The sequence below is a fragment of the Melospiza melodia genome, chromosome 3, assembly GCF_035770615.1.
Source record: "Melospiza melodia melodia isolate bMelMel2 chromosome 3, bMelMel2.pri, whole genome shotgun sequence".
Taxonomy (NCBI): Eukaryota; Metazoa; Chordata; class Aves; order Passeriformes; family Passerellidae; genus Melospiza; species Melospiza melodia.
In genome coordinates this window covers 15247714-15268625 of record NC_086196.1, presented here as the reverse complement: position 1 = coordinate 15268625, position 20912 = coordinate 15247714, and the positions used below count along the sequence as shown (strand labels likewise).

The window sequence follows — 20912 nt, the reverse complement described above, 5'->3', positions numbered from 1 at the left end:
AAGGGATATCTGGCAGAGGAGAAACATGAGATTGTGTAGCAGGTGCTGCCTTGTTAGTGCATGGAACAGATGAAGTGAGTAAACAGGCACCTCCATCTACAGCCCAGGGTAAGAGCACTGAAACAGTTGCTTGCTTTGCACCTCCACCAACATGAATACACATTCAAGTGCTTTATATGATGAACTTCCTAACCAGTAAGAAATGTTTTTGTGAAGGTTGTGTTACAACTGTTCATCTGTGTCCTTCAGTTCACCTGCCAGCTCTAAATTCTAAGTACCTGCTGAAAGAAAGGTTCCTTTGGTTAGTGCATTCTGTAGGCATAAAGTAGGTGTTTTTCTTGTATTTGGACATGTAATTTACATCAGGATGGCATTTAAAGGGCAGTGTCACAAAAATTTGAGATCTTGTCAGTCAAGGAAGAGCTGGCATAACAAATGGAGGAAAAAAGTAGATTTTTTTTCTCTTTTGTGACGGGTTATTAGGAAATACATATATTTTTTTCCTGTATCTGCTTGTAAAAAGTCTCAAATGGTAGATATACTTTTGTTTCTCATTTTTGGCACATATTTTATAGCTTAGCATCTTTTGGGGTCACTCAGAAGAGTTCAGGAGTTCTGTGTCTAAGCAGGGAATTTATTTATTCATGAGACTTCTGCAAAAGTCTGTGATTTAAGTAAGCTCAACAGCTCCCTAGTTGAGAAGGAATCTGAAATAAAAAGACACATTGGTGGCTGTAAACGGTATTGGTTTCAAATTGGTATTGTGATAGATGAACATTATTTAGTAATGTGTTTTTGTAGAATTCGGATTGTAGTGTTTTCCTACTCTTTTCATATTATTTCTCAGCTTCTTTTATGTTGATGGCTCCTGTATCTCTGCTGTCTCTTATTGAGATTCATGCTCCTTCTCAAAGAGCCATCAGATGCACAGACTACATCTGTTAAGACAACTAGAATGAAGGTGGTAAAAGTTCAGGCATTCAAAGGAGCTGATAGCTCTTTTTAATCTCTCTTTTAATAGCTATAGCTAGTGTTCTTAATCTATAGTTAAGACTGTTGCCCTGAGGTTTTTAAATGTGATCTAGGAAAACAGTGTTTTACTGCCATTATAAATATGTAACCAGAGTATTTTTCCATTTTTAAAAGTTTCTTATCCTTTGTACTAGGCTTAACTGCTGTATTATAACATTACTGCTCACATTTTCAACTCACAGAAGTCTGGAACTTCAAATGTGTGGTTCCCTCAGCAGCCATAAGTCTGCTATATTGCACATTATGCTATAGTAAAAATCTTCCCCCTAAGATAGCATTTTTTTATGTTTCTGTGTTTTTGCTTTTTAACTTTTTCAAATACCGGTGTTCAGTTGTGACATAAAATGAATTTTTACCAGAGTGCTGGATGAACTCCATTTGCCTGATGAACTGGGATAGGAATGTGGAAGTATCTCCTAAAAACTTAGTGAAGGTTTTAAAACCTGAAAATTTCCATGTAGTTGACTTTCATCTGTGAATGAGTAAGTACTACTAAGAGTTCATAAGCAGTTGACTTTGCCTTTTCCATAATGATATCTTCTCCTGAACTAGGTTCTTAGTTATTGCCTGTGGCACTGTAGCTTCAATAAAGCTCTTAGAGCTTCATCTCTTCCCTTCCTTATATGTGCATGTAAATAGATTTGATAATGGAATGTCTGTGGAACTGTCTTAATATATAGTCCCCTCTTTTTCATATTATTTTTTTTTCTTGTGAAGCTAAACTGCTTTTGGTTTTAGTGTCATTCAGAGGTGTTCATGTTAAAAGAATTAATCTCGTGGTTAGTTCCCTTTTTGAATTTGCTTGAATTGATTTGTATAGTGCTACAGTGAAAATAATAAGGATCTGTGTTTTATATGCATGTCTTTTATCTTTGCACTAATAGGAAGAAAAAAACAGTTCAGAGGAAGAAATGTAGTTAATTTCAATGATGTATTTGGTAGAAAAAACCAGCAAATCTTACCTTCTACTATGAAGTAGAAAAAATAATTTTTTGAGAGAAAGATTAACTTGTCATGATGACACTCATGCTCTTGTCTGGATTGACTTCTGGTAGGAGCAGGGAAGGTTCTTGTCCATGTTAAAATGAAGCAGTGATTTGGAGGAAGAGAGACTCCTCTGCAAGCTGCTTGTGTGTGAATCTGTGATAACAACAGGAATAGCTCATTTATAGCCAGGAGGCTGCTGCAGACGGTGAGCTGGTGAAAGTACCATAGATGTTGGTTGTGAGGAGCTTTTGAAGAAGAGAATGAGAACTTGAAGCCGTGAGGGAGATGTGGAGAACATGAACTGTCAGGGAGGAAGGAGGGAGCTTTCACAGAACCTGCTGTTCTGGAGCTGAGGTGTCATTTAGCTGAGAGAGCCGAGTATGTTCAGCATGGAGGAGGTTTCAGACAGGCCAGTGGCAGCCTTCACATAACTTCCTGTAGCATGTGAGTTGAACTGTGGCTGTTTATCCACAGAACATTGACAGGATTTCCTTTGTATTTCTGGCTAGTTAATGCTGGACATATTCTGACTTCATCTACCATGTGTGTCTCTTGCCTGCATAGTCCTGAACTGGGGTTTGGCTTGCCTTGTCCAGTCTTCTGGTGAGGTGTACCACTGCTGTTGTCTCATCTGTTCATTGTTCTTTTACAGGGTTTAGAATAAAATTTCTCCCAGGAACATTCATTATGCTTTATAAATGTACACTTCTGAAGTAGTATTTCATGATTTGGTGGCAGACAGCTTTGATCTTACTTGGAGTTCAGCTTTGTCTTTAAAATAGCTTTCAAAAAATCAAAATGGGCTATTGCCTTACAATTTTAATTGTATGCATGAGGAAAAAAACCACAGTGAGCTTCTGAACTGTGCTTGTGTGGTGTTAGCTGACTTTTCTGATGTTTAGATTATTCATTCTAGGTTGTTTAGGAGTGAAGAAAGTTTCCCTCTCCCCGGATTTTATTAGAGGTTAGCCACATCATTAAAACATAGCTTGATTTGTTAATATGAAATCAGTTACAACTTTCTCCTCTGGTGGCAGAGCTGCTTCAGAATACCTGAAGTAGTCACTGCAGTGTGCATGGCAGGGATTCTGAAGGTTAGCTAACTGTGGTGGCCAAAAGCTGTGGGATACCTTTTCCACTGGTTTATGCAGACCAGCTTTCCCAAAATGCAGGATGTTTTAGGCAGCAGCTGCACTTCAGTCTTGATAAATTTGTCACACCCTATGGGTATTTCTGGAAAATGAAGCACTTCTCTCTCTCTGCTCACCACTTCTGTATCTGGTAGTATATTGAGCAGTTGGAAACCTAAAAATACATATAATCAGTTCTGTAGTTACGTTTACTAATTAATTGTTCAAATTCTATAATGAAAGAGGAGAATGCTTTCATCCACTATGAACAATGCAATACATATCCCAGCTGTTTGAGACTGTATATCTTGGATGCATTTCTTATATTTCATCCTCAACTATGGAATAATTGTGACATAACAAAACTGTTTTAGAGATATAAGAAGTGCAGAGCAACAGAAAGCGGTGTTGATTTCCTCATTGCTATCTGAGAAGACACAGCCTTTGGACTACAGAGTTTCTAAATTAAAGGAAAATAGAATATTTTAGTTATTTTATATATGTAACACACAGGCTTCCAAATGAGGAATAAACGAGTGTTTCTAACTATTTTTCAGACAGGGAGACATGATTAAAAAAGACAGCAAAGGTTTATCTACTTCCAAAATGTCCCAAACCTACTTCTAAAAACATCAATGTCTTTCACCAAAAAGATACTGTTTCATAAATATGTTTGGGCAAGTTGCACTTTGCATTCAATGTGGATGAGTTTACAAGGGAAAAGATTTAAAGAAAAAATACTCTGAATTTTCAACTTGAAAAGTCCTGGAGACAGGCCTGTTCTATGAAATGCTTAAAAGGGGAAAAAAAAGCAAACCCACACAGCTGGTATTGGTAATTGAGTGAATTGGAATCTGACCTTAAAACTGAGTTAGACCTTCCTCTTTTGAGAGCCTGTCCTTGGAGAGAAAATAATCTTCCGGATTCAATAAATGCAGTTGGTATGATACAGAAACTACAATAGCAGGGACTTCTTTTGTCAAAGAAAAGAATGGGAAGGATTGCCAAGCCAACATAAGCAATAGAGTGAAAAGAGCAATACAGGAAAAATCAGCTCTTTTTGAAGAAACAGAGCTGAATACTTCCATAATCAGTCAATTTACTGGATTTCAATCATATTTATTCTGCTGTTGAAAAGAGAGAAGGTTAGAAGGTGGGGGAGAAGCAGTGGCTCAGGAAAAATAAAAAATACCTCACAGCCATGCTAATACTTGCATACAATGATAGTATGGCACAGCTGATAGTTTTGTTTGTTGGGAGAGAAGGCCACCTGCCTTGGTGACTGCAGTGGTCTGTCAGCAGCCATGTCTGGAATTCCAGGTGCACATGTCTCTGACCTCTGTGGGGTTTCAGTTACAAGAACAAACCTGCAGAGTTGTGTAGCACCAGGAGAATGAGCTCTGGATCCAGTGCACAATGCATAAACAGCAGGCTGTCTGTGCATTCACACCTCAGCCCTGCTAGATCTCTCTCTGGGGTGCAGGGCATGTGTGGAGGTTCTGATGTGCCCCCATTCAGCTGCATTTGCTGTACAGGTGTTGTACACAAAGCATTGTAGAAAAATTGTGAGTTCCGCCTCTTTTCAGATACGTGTTCACTTCTGTACCCTTTTGTTTCTTCTGTATGCATGAATTTTCAGACTGCAGTGGTATTTTGACACCTGAAGACTTTTTCAACTGACTTGCTTCCTTTTTAACAACTATTCCAGAGTTTTGTTGCTCTCTGTTTCTGCATGAGTCACTGAAATAACTGAGAATAGAAATCCAAGGGAAAAAAAAATAATCTGTGCTAAAGCATAAGTATCAGTTAAGAACAAACCTTTTGGTAAATGTTGAGATAAATATAGCATTCTAATCTTTGCCTTTATAGAGGGCTTAGGTACAGGGATGTCTCATCCTTTGTTTGTGTCAAGACTGGTTTATTCCAGTCCTTGTATGTAATTTCAAATACAGGAGTTTTTATTAACTCTTCAGAATGAGGAGAGATAGTCAGGACAGTTCAACACAGTCATGTAGGGGGCAGGAGGAAATTATATATTTTATTAGTATTGTTGAGAAGGTGAATGGAGATAGGAGTCATCTCTGAGTGCTCTGGGTTCTGCTAGGGTTTTTTTGTGTGTGTTCTGAGCTCACCAAGAAACTTACATGTTAGAAGTAACTTTGCATAAATACTGATTTATACTAGGATAAAAAATATAAATATCTTGCAGCTGTATCTTTATTGGTGGTGTTTTCTTTAAGCATTTAGAGAAGATGGTTTCTGAATTCTGCTTGACTCTTAGTGAGAAGTTAAAAGTCTGAAATTCCTCTCCCAACTTACTCCAGTGGTGAACCTGAATACTTTTAAAAAGGCAAATGGAGCCAGAGCAGAAAATACTTTAAAAAGTATTTTCCATGGCTTATTCATACACCTGACTTAAAATATTTAACTCTTAACTTTTTCTGCTGTGAGAAAGGGGAAAAGATAGAGGTAGACATTTTGTAGTTAAGTTTGCACTGCATTTCATTTCTTCACCATGAAATGAAAAATCTTTTCCTCTTTAGTGTTTCACAGTGAGGTCTTTTAATAAGCTTTTATGAAAGACTTCTGAAGTATGCATTTAGCACTTCAGGAATTGAGATGCCTGTACAACTGTGGGGTTCAGTCCCGAAAAACCTTATGCTGAAACATGATATTGGTCTTGGTAGACTTGACCAGAAGGCAAATGGCCAACAGTAGTTTTCAGGAGAGGAAAATAGGTACAGGCAAACACACTGCAACATTTACTTGAAGTTTCTCAAGTGAGAAATAACATACTTCCATAATATATGGCTCAGATATCCTCAGCTAGATATTTTCTAGATGTGAACTTTCATGAGATTTTATTCCAGTACAGTATTCAAGTACATGGTGGTTTATCTTCTATGCCATGCAGCAGGTAGTTAGCAGCTCAGCTACATATTGTGTAAAACAGCATCTGCTGTTTATTGTAAATGAGGCCCAGTCTCATCAGTATTTACAGCATTGTAGGAAGTAAGTACAGTGAAATATTATTTCCTATTTAAGTGAAATGATAACATGAACAACATGGAATCAGTCTTGACATATTGTTTCTTTCTTCTAGGATTCTTCACTCTGCTCTGGCATTTAGAAAAGGGACATCATACGCTTCTTGCCTCTAGTCATTCATATTGCTTGTCTCTGTACTTTTCACCTTTATTTTTATTGCACTCTTTTGAGAAAACAGCTAGAGAGTTGCACATTGCTTTGTCCCTTGATGGATTTTGGAGTTGCAGAGAAAGGGGAAAGGAAAGCAACTTTCATAGAGGGCAAAGCCTGGGAACCTGAATTGAGTGAGATCTTCCTTAACTGTTTTTTTTTTTTTAAGCAGTAAACCTTCAGCTTCAGTTGACATTATAAACCTGGGATGTTAGGGAAGTTATTTTTAATGTAGTCTTTATGTAATTAATGACTTCTGCTCTTCGGAAAGGATTCTGTTTTAAAGTCTATTGAAAAAAATATTTTAAATAGTTGGTATTTAAGGGCAAACCCAAGTGGCTTTTGTGTTATAGAAAAGGGGAAGGACGGGATAGGAAAGAAAGTATAAATGTTTAGCTGGGAAGAGCAAAATGCAAATTATTTTCTGAAAATATTAGGGATATGGAGTAGTTGCATGTCTGTAAAAAGAAGCATTTGCTAAGAACTGTTAACTTTAGGCCAAGGTGAGTAACACTTGCATGAAAATTAAACTTTTTAGTCTCTAATACATGTATGTGAGAGTGAGTAAAATAACTCAACTATGTTATAAATAATTGGAGGTTAGAAATGTGTAATTTGTATTATTACATAACTCAGTTAAAAATATGCAAGTTTTGCCAAATTTAGTGGTAAGCCTTTTATGCTACTGAATCTGTAAAGAAATGACTTCTTATTTGGAACTATATGTCCTGGATGGAACTTCACCACATCTATGGCAGGTATGCTGGATGTGACAGCAAAATTATGAAGAATATGTTCAATGTGGTATTTGGCAGTGGACAGGCTTGGGTCACTAGAGTTTTCTTTAACTTCTTTCTTCTTTTGTTTTCTTTTTCTTTTTCTTCCTTTCTAATTTCATATGGAGGGAATTGTAGCATTAGGGTTGTGTGTGTGTATTTTGAGATATTCTGGCTCCTTGTGATACAGATCTCATTCATGCAGGGGTGGTTTTAAATTTACATTCTAAATATCTGTATTTGTTTATTTGTAGTAATTTTCTTTTCACATAATTTTTTAGTCTAAAGAGAAAAATGTTGAAGTTTAAATACCCATGAAATGTGTGTACCTCTTTCCTTTTGCATGACTATTTTGCATGACTTCTTTCTCTCAATAACAACCAAAGCAACCACTGGAAGAACACCTAAACCAAAGAAAATTTCTTCTGGGCTTCTGAGATTAGATAGCAAGATTTATTTAGGTGGGAAGCTCTTACTTAAGAGAGTCATGAAAGTGCAGGTGACTACTGGGAACAAGACTTTGCTTTCAGAGTAAATACAATAAGTGACATGTGCAGCAATTTTCTTAAGGAGTCTTGCTGTAATTATTTACTTACTGGCTAAGTAATTGCTCTACTGTCAGGTAAAGGCATCAGAGACTCTTGCACAAGCCAGATTTTGGAAGAGAGGGGTAGGGGTATAGTTTGTGTTCTCTTTAATGGAATGATGGAATAGGTTGTTTTGTAAAAGACTCTTAAGATCAAGTCCAGCTTCAAACCTAACACCACCAAGTTCACCTCTGAACTATGTTCTTAACTGCACACCTCCATGTCTTCCAAATACCTTTCAGTGGTGGAGACTCAGCCAAGAGGCGAATGAGAGAAACTGACAGAGGGTCAGACCTTGTTTTACAGGTTCCTTGGTACTCTTTGGGCTGTTCTTAGTGGAGCTGTGGGTAGGAATGGGACTAAGGGAAGGGCAGGATCTAGTGCATGTTCTTTGCTTTTTGATTCTTCAGCCTCTGAAACTGCTCAGGCCCTCAGGCTGCTTTTAGAGCTTCTATTGCCAACTGGTCCTTGCCAGAAGCTGAATATTTCTTGCCCCTGTAGTTTATAAAAAAACAATTGCTATTCTGTTGTTTTACTAATAAAGAAATAATCTCAAATGGGCCTGTTGGACTTGACTACATCAAATAATTTTAACCAAGTACATTACAAATTTTGGGGACAGAATAATAGTTAAGACATTAGTTTGTAAGCTAATGTTGGAGGAAAAAGCTATCTGTAATGTGAAATTGGAATTGTTACCTGAAAATCTTCTCTTAATGTTATTCTCTCATAGTAGTTCTGGTACAGTTTTGCAGACATTTGAAACAGCTGCTGAAATGAAGCCCTTATCTGTTTGCTGTATAAAAGCACCTTTTTTCCCATTAAGAAGATATGTTAATTTTAAAAAACCCCACTTAATTCCTCCCAAAAGAATGACGACAACAAAACAACCCCAAACCAAGCCAACCAACTGAAAAACCAAACAAGGCCTCTGTCACATGAAAACAGGAGGTCTCCTCAAACCCTTCATGTTGGATTAGTCTGAAAGCCTCATGCTAGACCAGTCTGTCAGTGTCTCATTATGGGGACTCTTCATGGAGTGGTGCTAAGTGTGAGGGCAGTTCTGTGCCAAACAGAGACCCCTCCTGGGTCTGCACACCCTTATTCAAGTGAGTTCCCTGCTGCCAGTGGCTGACAGCCCCCTTGAAGGACTCAGGCTTGCAGGTTATGGAATAACACTCTTTGTTAATAAAATTGTGACAGTTTAAGGTTCAAGGATTGCTGGTGATAGTATCTGACTGCAAAAACATATTCAAAGCAATATGGATCACATAATGTAGCTCTACTCCCTAACAAAAGTTAGCTCAAAGTTCTCGTTTGGTGTGCACAGAACATGGTTCTTACCCAGTGGACATTCCTGTGGGGGAGAAGACAGGTTCAGCCCATTGGCTGATCCCAGAAGTTGTGATGGAGTCTTTCCTGACTTCTCCTCATTCTTCTATGCTATTCCTTTACATTTAAGGAAGAAATTAGTATAAAGGTATATACTTTTATACCTATGCAGTGAGGGTTGGATGTATCTTGGAGGCAGGGAATGTTGGTGTAGTAACTGATACAATGTTGGGATGGGAATATGCACCAGTCCAAGGAGAGTATTTTTCCCACGGTTGATGATTCAACAGCAAGATATCTTCCTTTATCTCCTTTGGGTTTTAGCTGCTCTGGGATTTACCAGCTAAAAAGTACTGCTGAATTCCCTTCTCTACAAGGATTTCAGCAGAGCCTGGCCATGGTGTCTACACTCTGCTCCACCTTTCATTTAGGCCCCCTTGGCACCTATTGCATGGGGGAAATCAGGCACACTGACCTCATTCCATGCATAGAGGAGCAACTGCATTTTCCTCTATAATTTCCATGCTGTTACAGCTGTGTGTATAACTTTGCACTTTGCTTTAATTTAGCCCCCAATCTTTTCCCCACCTTCACACTCCCTGCCTCCCCAAACAAAATAACCAGCCAGCCAACAAACGTTCCCTTCAAATGTCTTCTTAAGCTTACTGGGAATGAGAAAAAGTTTGCTAATATGAAATTGTCTTAGACAAATTTTATTCTGCTTTCTTTTCTGTTAAATAGAACACAGAAAAGGAGAACATTATCATTGAAATATCAAGTCCTGCTAGTACTGTGTTGATTTTATATTTTGGAAGACATTATTAATCACACTTTGGCTTTTCTGGTATTTGACATTTCAGCTGATAAAGAAAATTTTTTAACTACAAGCTGGGCCTTCCATAATAACATTCTCAGGTATGACATTTGAAATATGACTGTATTAATTTAGTTTATGAAGTCAGTTTTAAACATTAAATTATGTTATTTAAGATTTAAACAACTACAGCACCCCTTATCCCCAAAATGTATTGGCTGATGATGAATCTTTCAAAAATAAGAAAGTTGCTTTATTCCTGTTTACACCATAAATGTTAGTTTGGAGTTTTCGTTATGAATTATTTTTTAATGATGTTGCTACATGGTCCAAAATTATAAAGACAGCCATAGAGTATCTTGTTCAGGTGAACTAGAATTGAAAGCAGGTGTTACTATAGCTCTGACACAGGAATTGGCAGTTTTCCGTCCTCACTCCTTCATCTGTTTGACTTCTATAATCTGCAAACCTGTCTCTACCATTTTACTGTTGGATTACTACAGCATGTATAATTTGGAGGGTTGGAATGACTGTGTTAAAACATAATGTATTGCTTGCTAATGCACAGAGGAGGGAAAGAAAAGAGTGACCAGTGTTCTGGGTGAGATGTGTATGGGGCAGGGCAGTTTATGGGCATGCCTTGCTTTGTTCAGTGAGTTTAATGGCTGTTGCTAAACGGGATGGAGTTACTGATTTTTAGCTTATTGTTTCAACTCTTCCTGTATTGTGAAATTGATTTGTTGGTTGGAGCTCTGTTTATTTTTAAGGTACTGAGTTACAGTGCTGCTCTTCAAGGGATGAGAAGATTGAGTCAGTTGTTAGTTTATAAATAGAGCTGGCCTATGTAGTATAGCTGTTGCTGTTTATTTTCAGGGTGAGGGAAAAATGAATTAAATTTAAGATAGCGTATTGTTTCGGTATGCTGCACCTCTAATGTCTCTACTTTGTACATGGTTTGTTTCCTATTTCTACAAGTGCCAGAACCTATAAAGTTCTTCTCTTCCCCATTGGTTTATGTTCTGCATAGCTTGACATGGTTTTCTAGTGTTTCATGCTGCATAAACAGCTAGCCTTCTACACCAAGCCATAACTAATCATTCTAGTAATAATCCGTGATGTTCTTAACCTGCATCTTAAACAGGTTTTATTCCCCTTCAACCTCAGTATTTAGAAGGTGTTTCATTGTAGAAGCTTGTAGTCAGAAACTCAGATTAAACTTGAGATAAGCACAGCAGGACATATGTAGTTTCAGTATGAAGATTTGTGCTAAAATTTGAATGATTTTTTTTTTCAAGTTGTGAATATCATAGGTTTTTACTCATTTCAGTCTCTTGTGACAGCGTATGAAGTCAGAATACTTAGTGTGAAATGCTAAAAACTCTGAAAATATATAATGAATTTTTTCCTTTGTTTAAAGCATGGTCAGTAAGGAAACTTATTAATTTTTTTTATTTGCTCTTTAATGGTATAGGTAGAATATGGGTTTGTATGGATAACATGCAGGGAAAACCATACTTCTAAAGCTGCACGAAGAAGTAATGAATCTTAAATAATTGATACTGTAATTGACTGACATGCCTTTTATCAATTCACTGAAATATTTTTGTATGCTTTGTATTCCATTACTTGAGTGCCATAGAAAATTAAAAGGACATAAAATTATGTAAAGCTTCTCTTTTTTGTCATATCAGCTACAAGAAGGGGACATTGAAAATTCTTCCTTGGAATGAGCAGAAACATCGTGAAGAAGACTGGTGTGAAAAACAGGAATGCAGGTAAGTATATATAAAAGCAAGAATTTGTTTACTAATTCTTAAAATGTGGGAATTGACCCAGAAAGACCCACTATTTTTGTACACACTAACTTGTTTTTTCAGCTTTCTAAGGGACACTGACTGAGCCAAATGGAAAGCAGAGGTTGTGCAAACCTGGATCTTCAGTAGAGAGTGTTCTCTTTCATGATCTGTCACATGTTTGAATTCTCTTACTAGTTCAGTAGAGAGGATTCTTTCTTTCATGATCTCTCTCCTGTTCAGAATCTTTTAGTAGTTCCTTTGCTGACAAAATCTAACACTCACTATGGTAGGTTGATCGTATAATTTTCTTTCAGAAGTTTTAGGAAAAAGACTGATGTTAAAAAAAATTAGGTAGATAAGTATATACTTAAACATATACTTCTTTTTTTTAAAGGATGGTTATTGAACCGACTTTGCAAGATGAAGGCCAGTTTCTGTATGAAAAACAACCTGAGTTACTGAAGTACAGGACTACTGACCTTTCTGTAGATCTCGTCACAGATTGGTATTTGAGCAGAGCACAGGAAATTGAAGAATATGCAATGCAGGTGAGAATAGCAGTGAGGAAATGATGGCTGAGCAGCCTTCTCCAACAGAATCCTTAACAGTCTTATGCATATTAATAGGACACTTCTCCCTCAGTAATGTACACTCTGTCTCAACTTGATTATGGCTTTTGAAGTACTTGTTTTTTCTTCTGCAGTGTACTTAGGCTTGTTCTAAAGTTTACTCAGCCAAATTAATCCATAGAAATAAATAAGGAAGCCACTAGATTCTGGTTTACCATAGCAGACAGTAGCTCTTTTGTAATCCATGAAAAGTGTTTCCCGTTGCATTTTATGTTTGCAATTGAGGGAGGGAAAGTTGTGCACAGCATGTTGGGAATGTGTTTTATGACCTGTCACACGCTGCTGTGTTGTGTATATTGATACATGCCTGTCACACATGTCATTCTCATGTCAGTAAATGGTACTGTCATGATTTCTTCCTGGCAGTTTTTTGTGTTTCTATGGGACTACTATGCAGCTTATTTCTGCTTGATTTTCTTTAAATGTTAAAAGTGTTTGAAGCTCTGTTGCACATAAGAACAGAGCTCATCACTCGTGTGCTCTGGTATTTTATTGCTTCTCAAGCCAATTTAGCTGCATGAAAAGGAGGGTGACTGAAAGTATCACAATAGGTTAGTTCTGATTATTGGGTTCTTCTATTCCACAAGTCTGCACTCCACCAGGGCTCTTTTTAATCATAGTTGCCTGTGATCTTAACAACCAATCAGTGGGTATGGAAATGAAAGCAACTTCCAAGGATCAGTTAAATTATATAACATACAAATTACATTGCATTCTGCTCTTCAAGACTTATGTCTGCCTTGCTGAATATTTACAGCCAGTATTGTGTCCTTTGAAATCAAAACAGAACCTTTCATATGAAGGTAGTTTCAGTCACTGGAGAAAGACTGTCACTGTTTTTCATGATATAAAATGCAACAATTAAAATTACTAAATCATGGTCAGCTAGAAAAGTCATATTGCACATCAGTTACCTGATTGTCTTAGTTTAGAACAATCCTTCATATTCCATATGCTGAGATGAGCTGTGTAATCTCCAGAAGGACTAATGTTCTAATTTACATGTCTCTATATATGATGGTTGGTTAAATGCATGCATCTTGGTTAAAAAGATCTAGCAATATCATCCCCTAAGATTAAGCATTTTGTGTGCTCTTCATAAAGCTGAGAAGGGCAATTTATTTAGGAATATGCAGTCCACAAAAAATTCTAGGAACTTCAAATTACCTATTAAGCAACAGGGGAATAAAATAGATGCACAGAAAGGACTCAGATTGAAGGTGGTGTTTGGCAAACAGTTGTACAGCAGTGTTTTTTGAATTATTTTTCAGGTTGACTGTGCTCTGTCCCTTGTTCGTCTTGGCATGGAGAGGAACATTCCTGGTCTGCAGGTGCTTTGTGACAATCTGATCACCCTTGAGACAGTGGTTTATGAGACTGATGGTGATCGAACTTTGACTTTGAAGGAACTTTTAGAGATGAAGGACATTGAGAAGCTGAGACTGTTGATGAAGAATGTAAGTATTTTCAATAAATCAATAAGTATACCTTGAAATCCAGTAACTCAGATTACCCTGGATCCTTTGTATATAAAGATGCTCTTTTTTTTTTTTTTTTTTTTTTGGTAGTAGGGTTTATTTCTTTTCCTTTCTAAAAAAAAGCTAAATTAGCTCAGTTTTCTCAAAGACCCACTTTATCCCTGGCTGAGGACTCAATGTTAATAAATCCTACTTGGAAAGCTTGCCTTTTCATTGGCCTATTTTTTTAAGGATCTTCAGTGTAGCTCTTGATGATGCTGCAAATACAACATTGAATGATTGAATGTGTTGCTTGGATGTTTTTTGGTGTCTTTAAATATTTTCATGAAATTTTTATATTTGCCTCTGCACCAGATGTGTGGGTTTTGTCTCTGTACTGAGCTTGAGCATGGAATTTCAGAATAGAAAAAGATCTCTTGGAAGGGTTGCAGAATAGCTAGAGATTCAACAGGGATCTGAAATTCAGTTGAAGAACACATAAGCACCAGAGGAAAATAGGAAAGTACTCAGAAATTAAATATAACTATTTGTTGTTTTGTTGGGGTTTTTTTGGGGGGGGGAGTGGGTTGGTCTTCTGTTGTTGTTTTGGTTTTGGTTTTGGATTTATGTAGCCACTCATGGCTTGTTTTTCTATTTTGCATTCTTGTGAATTGCAGAAGGCAATGCTACTCTGACATGCTTGCATGGTCTTTCACTCATTCTGAAGCTGCAGGAGGAAGGCAGGCTTTCCTCACATAATGGCCTTCCCTCCTGTTCTGCTCAGTTTCCCCAAGCCATTGGGTAGCAGGAAGATTGTTTCAGTGTTTCATGATGTAGTAATCTGTTTGTGATAGGTGAAGATAACTGTTTCAGTTATATTGATCAAAAAAAGTTCCATTTGTTTTTTGCATTTCCTGCTTGTTTTGGACCTGTTCTTAGATTTCCTCTCTGTAACTCTTTGTGCTTTCCAGTCTTCAGATGAAAAATATGTGAAGAATGTTTATCAGTGGATGATCCCGTTCCTCCACCGCTGTGAAAACCAGTCCCCTGGTCTTGCAAATACCCTTTTTAAAGAATACTTAGTAACATTGGCAAAGGAGGACTTGACTCTACCTCTGAAGATATTTCAGAATTCAAAGCCTGATGTAAGTAAAGAGCTCTGCTGATGATTCTACTAGTTTCTTTGGAATTTCTTGTCCTGGAGAGATGAATTCAGAAATAGTTAGTTCATCTAAGTCAGATCATCCTTCTAATCTTTCTCATTTTCTTGGACCCAAGATTTGTTATGTTTTGAAAATATAGAAAGGTTTTGCCATAAATTATAATGCAGCTAAACTGTCTTTGATGAGACTGTCAAACTAATGTAATAATGATTCTAGCCTAGTAGAATAAAAATTATTGAATTGATTCTTCTTCTAAGCAATTTCCTGGTGACCTGTTTGAAGTAAATTCTTGGCATATTTCCTTTATAAAAAGTGGATATGAAAGAGTTTAATGATGTCACTTTTTTTCTTGAGGAATTTTACTAGGAGTAGATTTCAAGTTACTTCCCCCTCTCCTGCCTTCCACAGCAAATGTAAAGAATAAAGTGGGGGCCATTAGAATTGAGGTGAGAGATGAATGAGTAAGGGTTGAAGTTGCCTTCTGTGTGAGTGTTTCATGCTGTTTCTTTGGCTTAAATAATTATTCCAGAGCACACATGCACATATTTGCATGCTATTGCAATGAGTGTATGGACAGAAATCAGCCAGCAAAGCACAACCACAGCTCTTTTATGTATGTTGGTACTGTTGTACATATTAAGTAAGTCTGACAAATGTTTGCAGCAGTTGCCTTCCTCTGTCCTGCATCCTTTCCACTTCTCAAATTCAGAAAGGGTATAATGGCATACCACTGTTCTTTCAAGTGTCTGCACTGCAGAAATCTAGCCAAGATAAGTTTCTGGTTGTGACTTTACCAGTTTGTTAGCAAGAGACCTTCTAATTGCACCTAAGACAATTTATTTACTTGGAGTACACATATTTTTATATTGAAAAGAAAGTTAACTGTTCAGTTAGAAGCAAGAAATAAAAACCAGTTTACATTCTTTTCTTGTTAGTGCCAGCCAAAAATTATTCCTGATCAGGACCAGCTTATGATTACAGCGTTGGAGTGTATTTACAGCTGTGAGCGAGATGACCAGCTCTCTCTCTGTTATGATATTTTGGAATGCCTTCCACAAAGAGGATATGGGTAAACATTTTCAGCTAGTTTTTTGTAAATATTTTAGAAATATTAAATATGGATGTTAATTAATGCTTTAAAAAGGGCTGTTAAATTACTAAAGGATAGACAGAGTTACTGGAATATTCTGATCACCTCTGAGCTGCTGTGACTGTAATGTGTGTATCTATAGACTTCTGCTGTGTGCATATTCTACCAGTTACGGCAGCAAAACAAAGGTTAAAGTAGCAGCCTAGACCCAGGCTTCTGTATTGTTTCTTAGACTTTTACAGTCTGATGAATTGAGACCAAATTTTAGTGCTGTCTTACTGGTTTTGTTACAATCGTGGCATCTTGCCCTTAACTTAAAAGCAGCAATAAGTCCCTGTGAGAGAGGGGAGATAGAAAAACCTATTGAGGGACAAGTAATGCTCAAGAAAGGGAAAGCTTGAAGAGGAGATATTCTGTGATCTGTGAGGTGCAAACTATTCTTCCAGTATCTTTTACATGAAAGAAGAGAGAGCCTGAGAAAAGTCTAAGGAAGAAGGAAGACCTTTGCTCTTGGGAGACTGAGGGGGACCCTCTAGATTTTAATTGTCTTTACAGCAAGTAGCCCAACAGTTTTAATATTTGCAGGTAAACATATATTTGATTTTAATCCTGGAGTCAGACTGCTTATCTTCATATCTATGTAATACGAATTACAAGAGGAAATGATAAGGAGTATGTGTATATGTATATATTTAATTGTGTGATATCATTGCAGGCCTGAAACAGATAAAACTAAAACTCTTCATGATGAAGTAGACGAACTGGAACAAATTCTTAGGTATTTAATTTTGCTAAAATAAGTAGTGTATTCTTACAGAAATCACTAGGCATAGCCAGGAACTCTTTATGATAAGAAACTGGAAAAAATACTTACCTTTTTTTTTTAATGCTGTCAACAAGCTGATCTGGTTTTTATATTTGGAACATAGACATTTTGAGTGGTTATATCTATTTGACTGTTATACATCTCTGAGATACTTTTCTTGGAATAAAAGGTTGGGGGGTTGTGTTTTGTTTTGTCCATTTTCTTGGGGTCTTTTTGTGGGGGGCTTTGTTGGGGATTATTTTATTTGTTTGATTGGGGGTTTTTTGTTTGTTTTATTTCGGTGTTTTTTTTTTTTTTTTTTTTTGTTGGGAGCTTTGTTGGGGATATTTTTTAATTTGTTTGGTTGGGGATTTTTTATTTAGCTTGTTTTATTTTTGGTGGGGTGTTTTTGGTGAGGACGAAAAGGGTAACCTGAGGTATTTGTTTTGATCTTGATACTTCATAATGCTTTGAGTGATTAAAGACTAAAACTGTGAAGGTGTGTCATCAGGTATTGGTGGTATATGTTTACCATCCAGTAGTAGTAATATATTTTAAAAAACGTAGGTGATGTTACTGTGGCTAGTTGATACTGTAAGGGATTTTTTGGGACTGTCTGCATTTGCAGTGCATGTTTTGAGAGCTTTCAGAGTGCTGCTGCTGCAGCAGCAGCTGCTCAGCTGTGCAGGGCTCTGAAGGGCTGGCTGTGTTTGCAGCGTGGCGGAGCTGCTGGAGAAGCACGGCCTGCAGAAGCCGGTTTCCTTTGTGAAGGACACCAGGGACAGCGCCGAGGAGGCTCGGAAGCTGATGGTCAGGCTGACCAGGCACACAGCTCGCAAGTTAGTATTCCAGGGGGACTGGGCGAGAGCAGGGGAAGGCACTGAGGTAACAGAGCCTGTATGTACACTGCCTGCTTCCTGGTAGCAGGGAGCTGTGGTGTTCACCCTGCAGGCAGTGTACATAAACACTTTTGTTGAGCTGGTGATTAATGTGATTAGTGTTTTGGCTGCATTCTCCACAGTCAAAAATCTCTGCCTGCCTTCAAATCTGCTTTAGTATGTTCATGTGCGAGTAAACAAGCTTAAAATGCATATGGCTGCAAAATACTGCAGGATGATGAACTGTGAAAGTTAACATGTTGTAAAGAAGATCCTTTAAGACCTTTAGAATTTTATTGAGAGTGTAGGATTTGTAAAATAATTCTTTGGTTTTTTTGGCATGTTTTCTTGGAATCCTTGTAATAGGGTAATTTATTGATTTTAGGTATTGATTCTACCAGTAGAATATATTCCCATTTTTCAGTTTGTCTAGTTTGACTCATCTTTCATTTAACTTATCTTTCAAATGCATATGAATTGTTAAATGGCTTTTGGTATAAGCAGGTAAAACTTTTGAATCATGGAAAACCAGACATAACTGTGGGTGATTTCTTTCTTATTTAAAGCAAATATGCACAACAGTTTTCCGTGATGGTAGAGTGTTATTTATATTTTTAGTAGTTTGAAAGCTTTTTAAGACCTTTAGAAACTTCACTTTAGAAAGATCAAGACAATGCCTCTGTAGGAAAAATGTTGATTTTTCCACTACTGTTGGAGACCCTTTGTTTTGCCAAAGTAAAAGCTAATGCCACATGAGAAAATCACTATTAGCTGGAACTAGCTCATGCAATTTAAAAAGGTCTTTTTTTTTAATCTGAAAGGCTCACGATAATGTCAAAAAACATTCATAGTGTTTTTACTGGTAAAAGTTTTGGTAGAGCACAAGAAGTTGAAGCTTTGTGGATAAGCAGAGATTCATAGATCCAGAGGGTCAGAAACCTGAATACCACTCAATTTTAAGAAACAAGATCAAGTTGCAGCTTTATTCTCCTGTGATTGCATGCCATTGATTAGTCCTTTGAGACTGCCTACAATGAACAGCAGTTTAATGAGCCTCAGTTGCTGTTACAGACTTGGTTTTGCCCTGCAGTTCCCAGATCAGCAGGAAGATAGCACTCCCAACTTCCTGATGTATTGTGGAACATTATCAATACCTACTTGGGAGATTTTGAGAAAGATGGCTTAAATCCCTGTCTTATCCCACAGAAAACAAAAAAAAAGAACTTTGAGTATTGCATTGTTTTCAAACCATTTTATCGCACAGATACTGTTTTAATATTCAATAACATTAAAAGCCTTCTGTCTTTGAATCACTTCTGGTTAAAACTCTAATTAAATATTGAAATAAAGTTTAGAAAACTTATATTTTTGGTGATGGAAATCTACTGCTTTTCTTTGAAGCTGTATTGGAGAAGCGAGTATTTAATTTTAAAAAATGTTTGTAGGCAACCGTCCGTTGGTGAGGCGCAGTGGAAGGAATTGCTCCAGGATATGTTGGACATGCAGCAGAAAGTGTATAGGTGCTTACATTCAGATACTTGCTATGAGGTGAGTTTTTTGTCTTCTTACTGGCTTATGTCCCAAGTAAGCTACACATTCTTATTTCATATTGTTGTTCACAGGTTTAAATACATTTTTCTGTGTTAATACTTGGTTGCCTACTGCCTTTTTTTCCCCAGTATTTTATTTAAGTAAAAAATTTCTGGTGTTTATTCATTTTATCTAAAGCTCCTCTAATAAATACTGTGTATATCTTTTATTAAAATTCAACTTTTTCAAAAGTTGAGTCAACTTTGTGAGATTTTCTTACATAGCCTGTAATTCTGTGTACAAATGTATTTAGCAATAAACACTCCAGACTAATGAAAATAAAATGTTATCTTCACTCAAGCATTTCTTAAACATGGAGTTTTGGTTTGATGATATTATCCAAGATCATTATAGGATTATGGACTTTCTGCTGCTTGCAATTGAAGTAAAATTATGTGAGATGAGAAATTTAATTTGAATGAAGGTAAAAACCCTTGCATGTGCATAAAGTCGAAACCAATGTCAGTATTTGCAAAAGATTGCTGTTAGACAGATGTAGAATTTGCTGTGACATATATTATTTATTTACATTTTCACTTCAATGTACTGCAATTTATTACAGATGCATTAGTATGTCACCTATAATTAGTGTTTATATCAATAGAGAAGCATGTTTTATTGCAATTTACAGAATTAATTGCTTATGTCTACCCCTCTGATTAGCTCTTAGGAGAAGTTTTAAAAGCAAATCAGAAAAAAAAAAAAAAAAAGAAGGAAAAAGACAATGCTATTCAACTTCTATATAAGAAAAATCACTCCTTTTCTGTAGTTGCACGGCTAGAAAAACTGCAACATGTTTAATAGCCATGTTTTTTTGGTGGGCTACAATTTAGGGTACTTGAATTTTTTTGTAAGTGCATGTTAAGAAATTGTAATACTAGCGTACTCTGCAAATAAGGCATTTGCTTTACTCAGATCTTAATGTAATTTTTCTATTAACATTATTTTTTAACTCTGAAACATGATTAAAAAAGAAACACAATGAAGGGTTTTGGAAAAAAATATTACGTAGGAGTGCTGAAAATGCTTTAAATGTAGTGCTGTCATATGCAATTATACTTTGATGACTTCAAAATTGATAAATTGGTGAGGCAGTAAGGATTTGCAATCCCATGTGAGGTTTGGCTATTTTTAGCATGATGCTTGCTTGCTCTCTTCTTTTTCCATGCATAGTGAATTCTGTCTTTTTGGCTTCATAAATTTTGAGAGAGGTGAATGTTCTGTGTGTGATCTTTGAGGGGGAAGCGTCAGCTATGATATTTTGCATCTCTTGCTGTTCCTTGAGGGCTGGTATGTTGTGAAATGGAAGATAATCCACTTGTGTGATGTTCTTTAAGAACCACTGAATTGTTTTCCTTTCCCAGAGCATGATATGGTTTGGAGAGGGTCTTCCTAGACAAGAAGTATCTTGAAATAAAGTGTGATGGGATAGAGTGCTAAATAGTCTCCTTCATGCCCTCTTTTCCATGAAAGATTGGACCAGATGATCATTTGAAATCCCTTCCAACCTTGGCTCTATGATTCATTTATCCTCTTGAATTTATGAACTTTTAAACCTTTGATAAAGGCCATATTGCTGCAGCTGTGGTATTTCTGAAATGATTACATTTTTTATGGTCCTTTTCATTAGCACAGTAATGACTGTGCT

General features: G+C 36.8%; 1 protein-coding gene across 3 annotated transcripts in view; it reads left to right on the top strand.

Moving 5' to 3' along the window:
- Window positions 1-20912, top strand: part of NBAS (NBAS subunit of NRZ tethering complex) — a 159881-nt gene that overhangs the window by 32538 nt on the left and 106431 nt on the right. For 2 of the 3 annotated variants that reach the window (XM_063150857.1, XM_063150855.1), the window contains exons 22-29: window positions 11548-11631; window positions 12047-12200; window positions 13553-13738; window positions 14710-14883; window positions 15837-15970; window positions 16707-16769; window positions 17513-17635; window positions 19120-19222. In XM_063150857.1, coding sequence (XP_063006927.1) covers window positions 11548-11631; window positions 12047-12200; window positions 13553-13738; window positions 14710-14883; window positions 15837-15970; window positions 16707-16769; window positions 17513-17635; window positions 19120-19222 — 1021 coding nt within the window. The remainder of the gene's footprint in view (window positions 1-11547; window positions 11632-12046; window positions 12201-13552; window positions 13739-14709; window positions 14884-15836; window positions 15971-16706; window positions 16770-17512; window positions 17636-19119; window positions 19223-20912) is intronic. The other variant, XM_063150856.1, reaches the window with a different exon arrangement.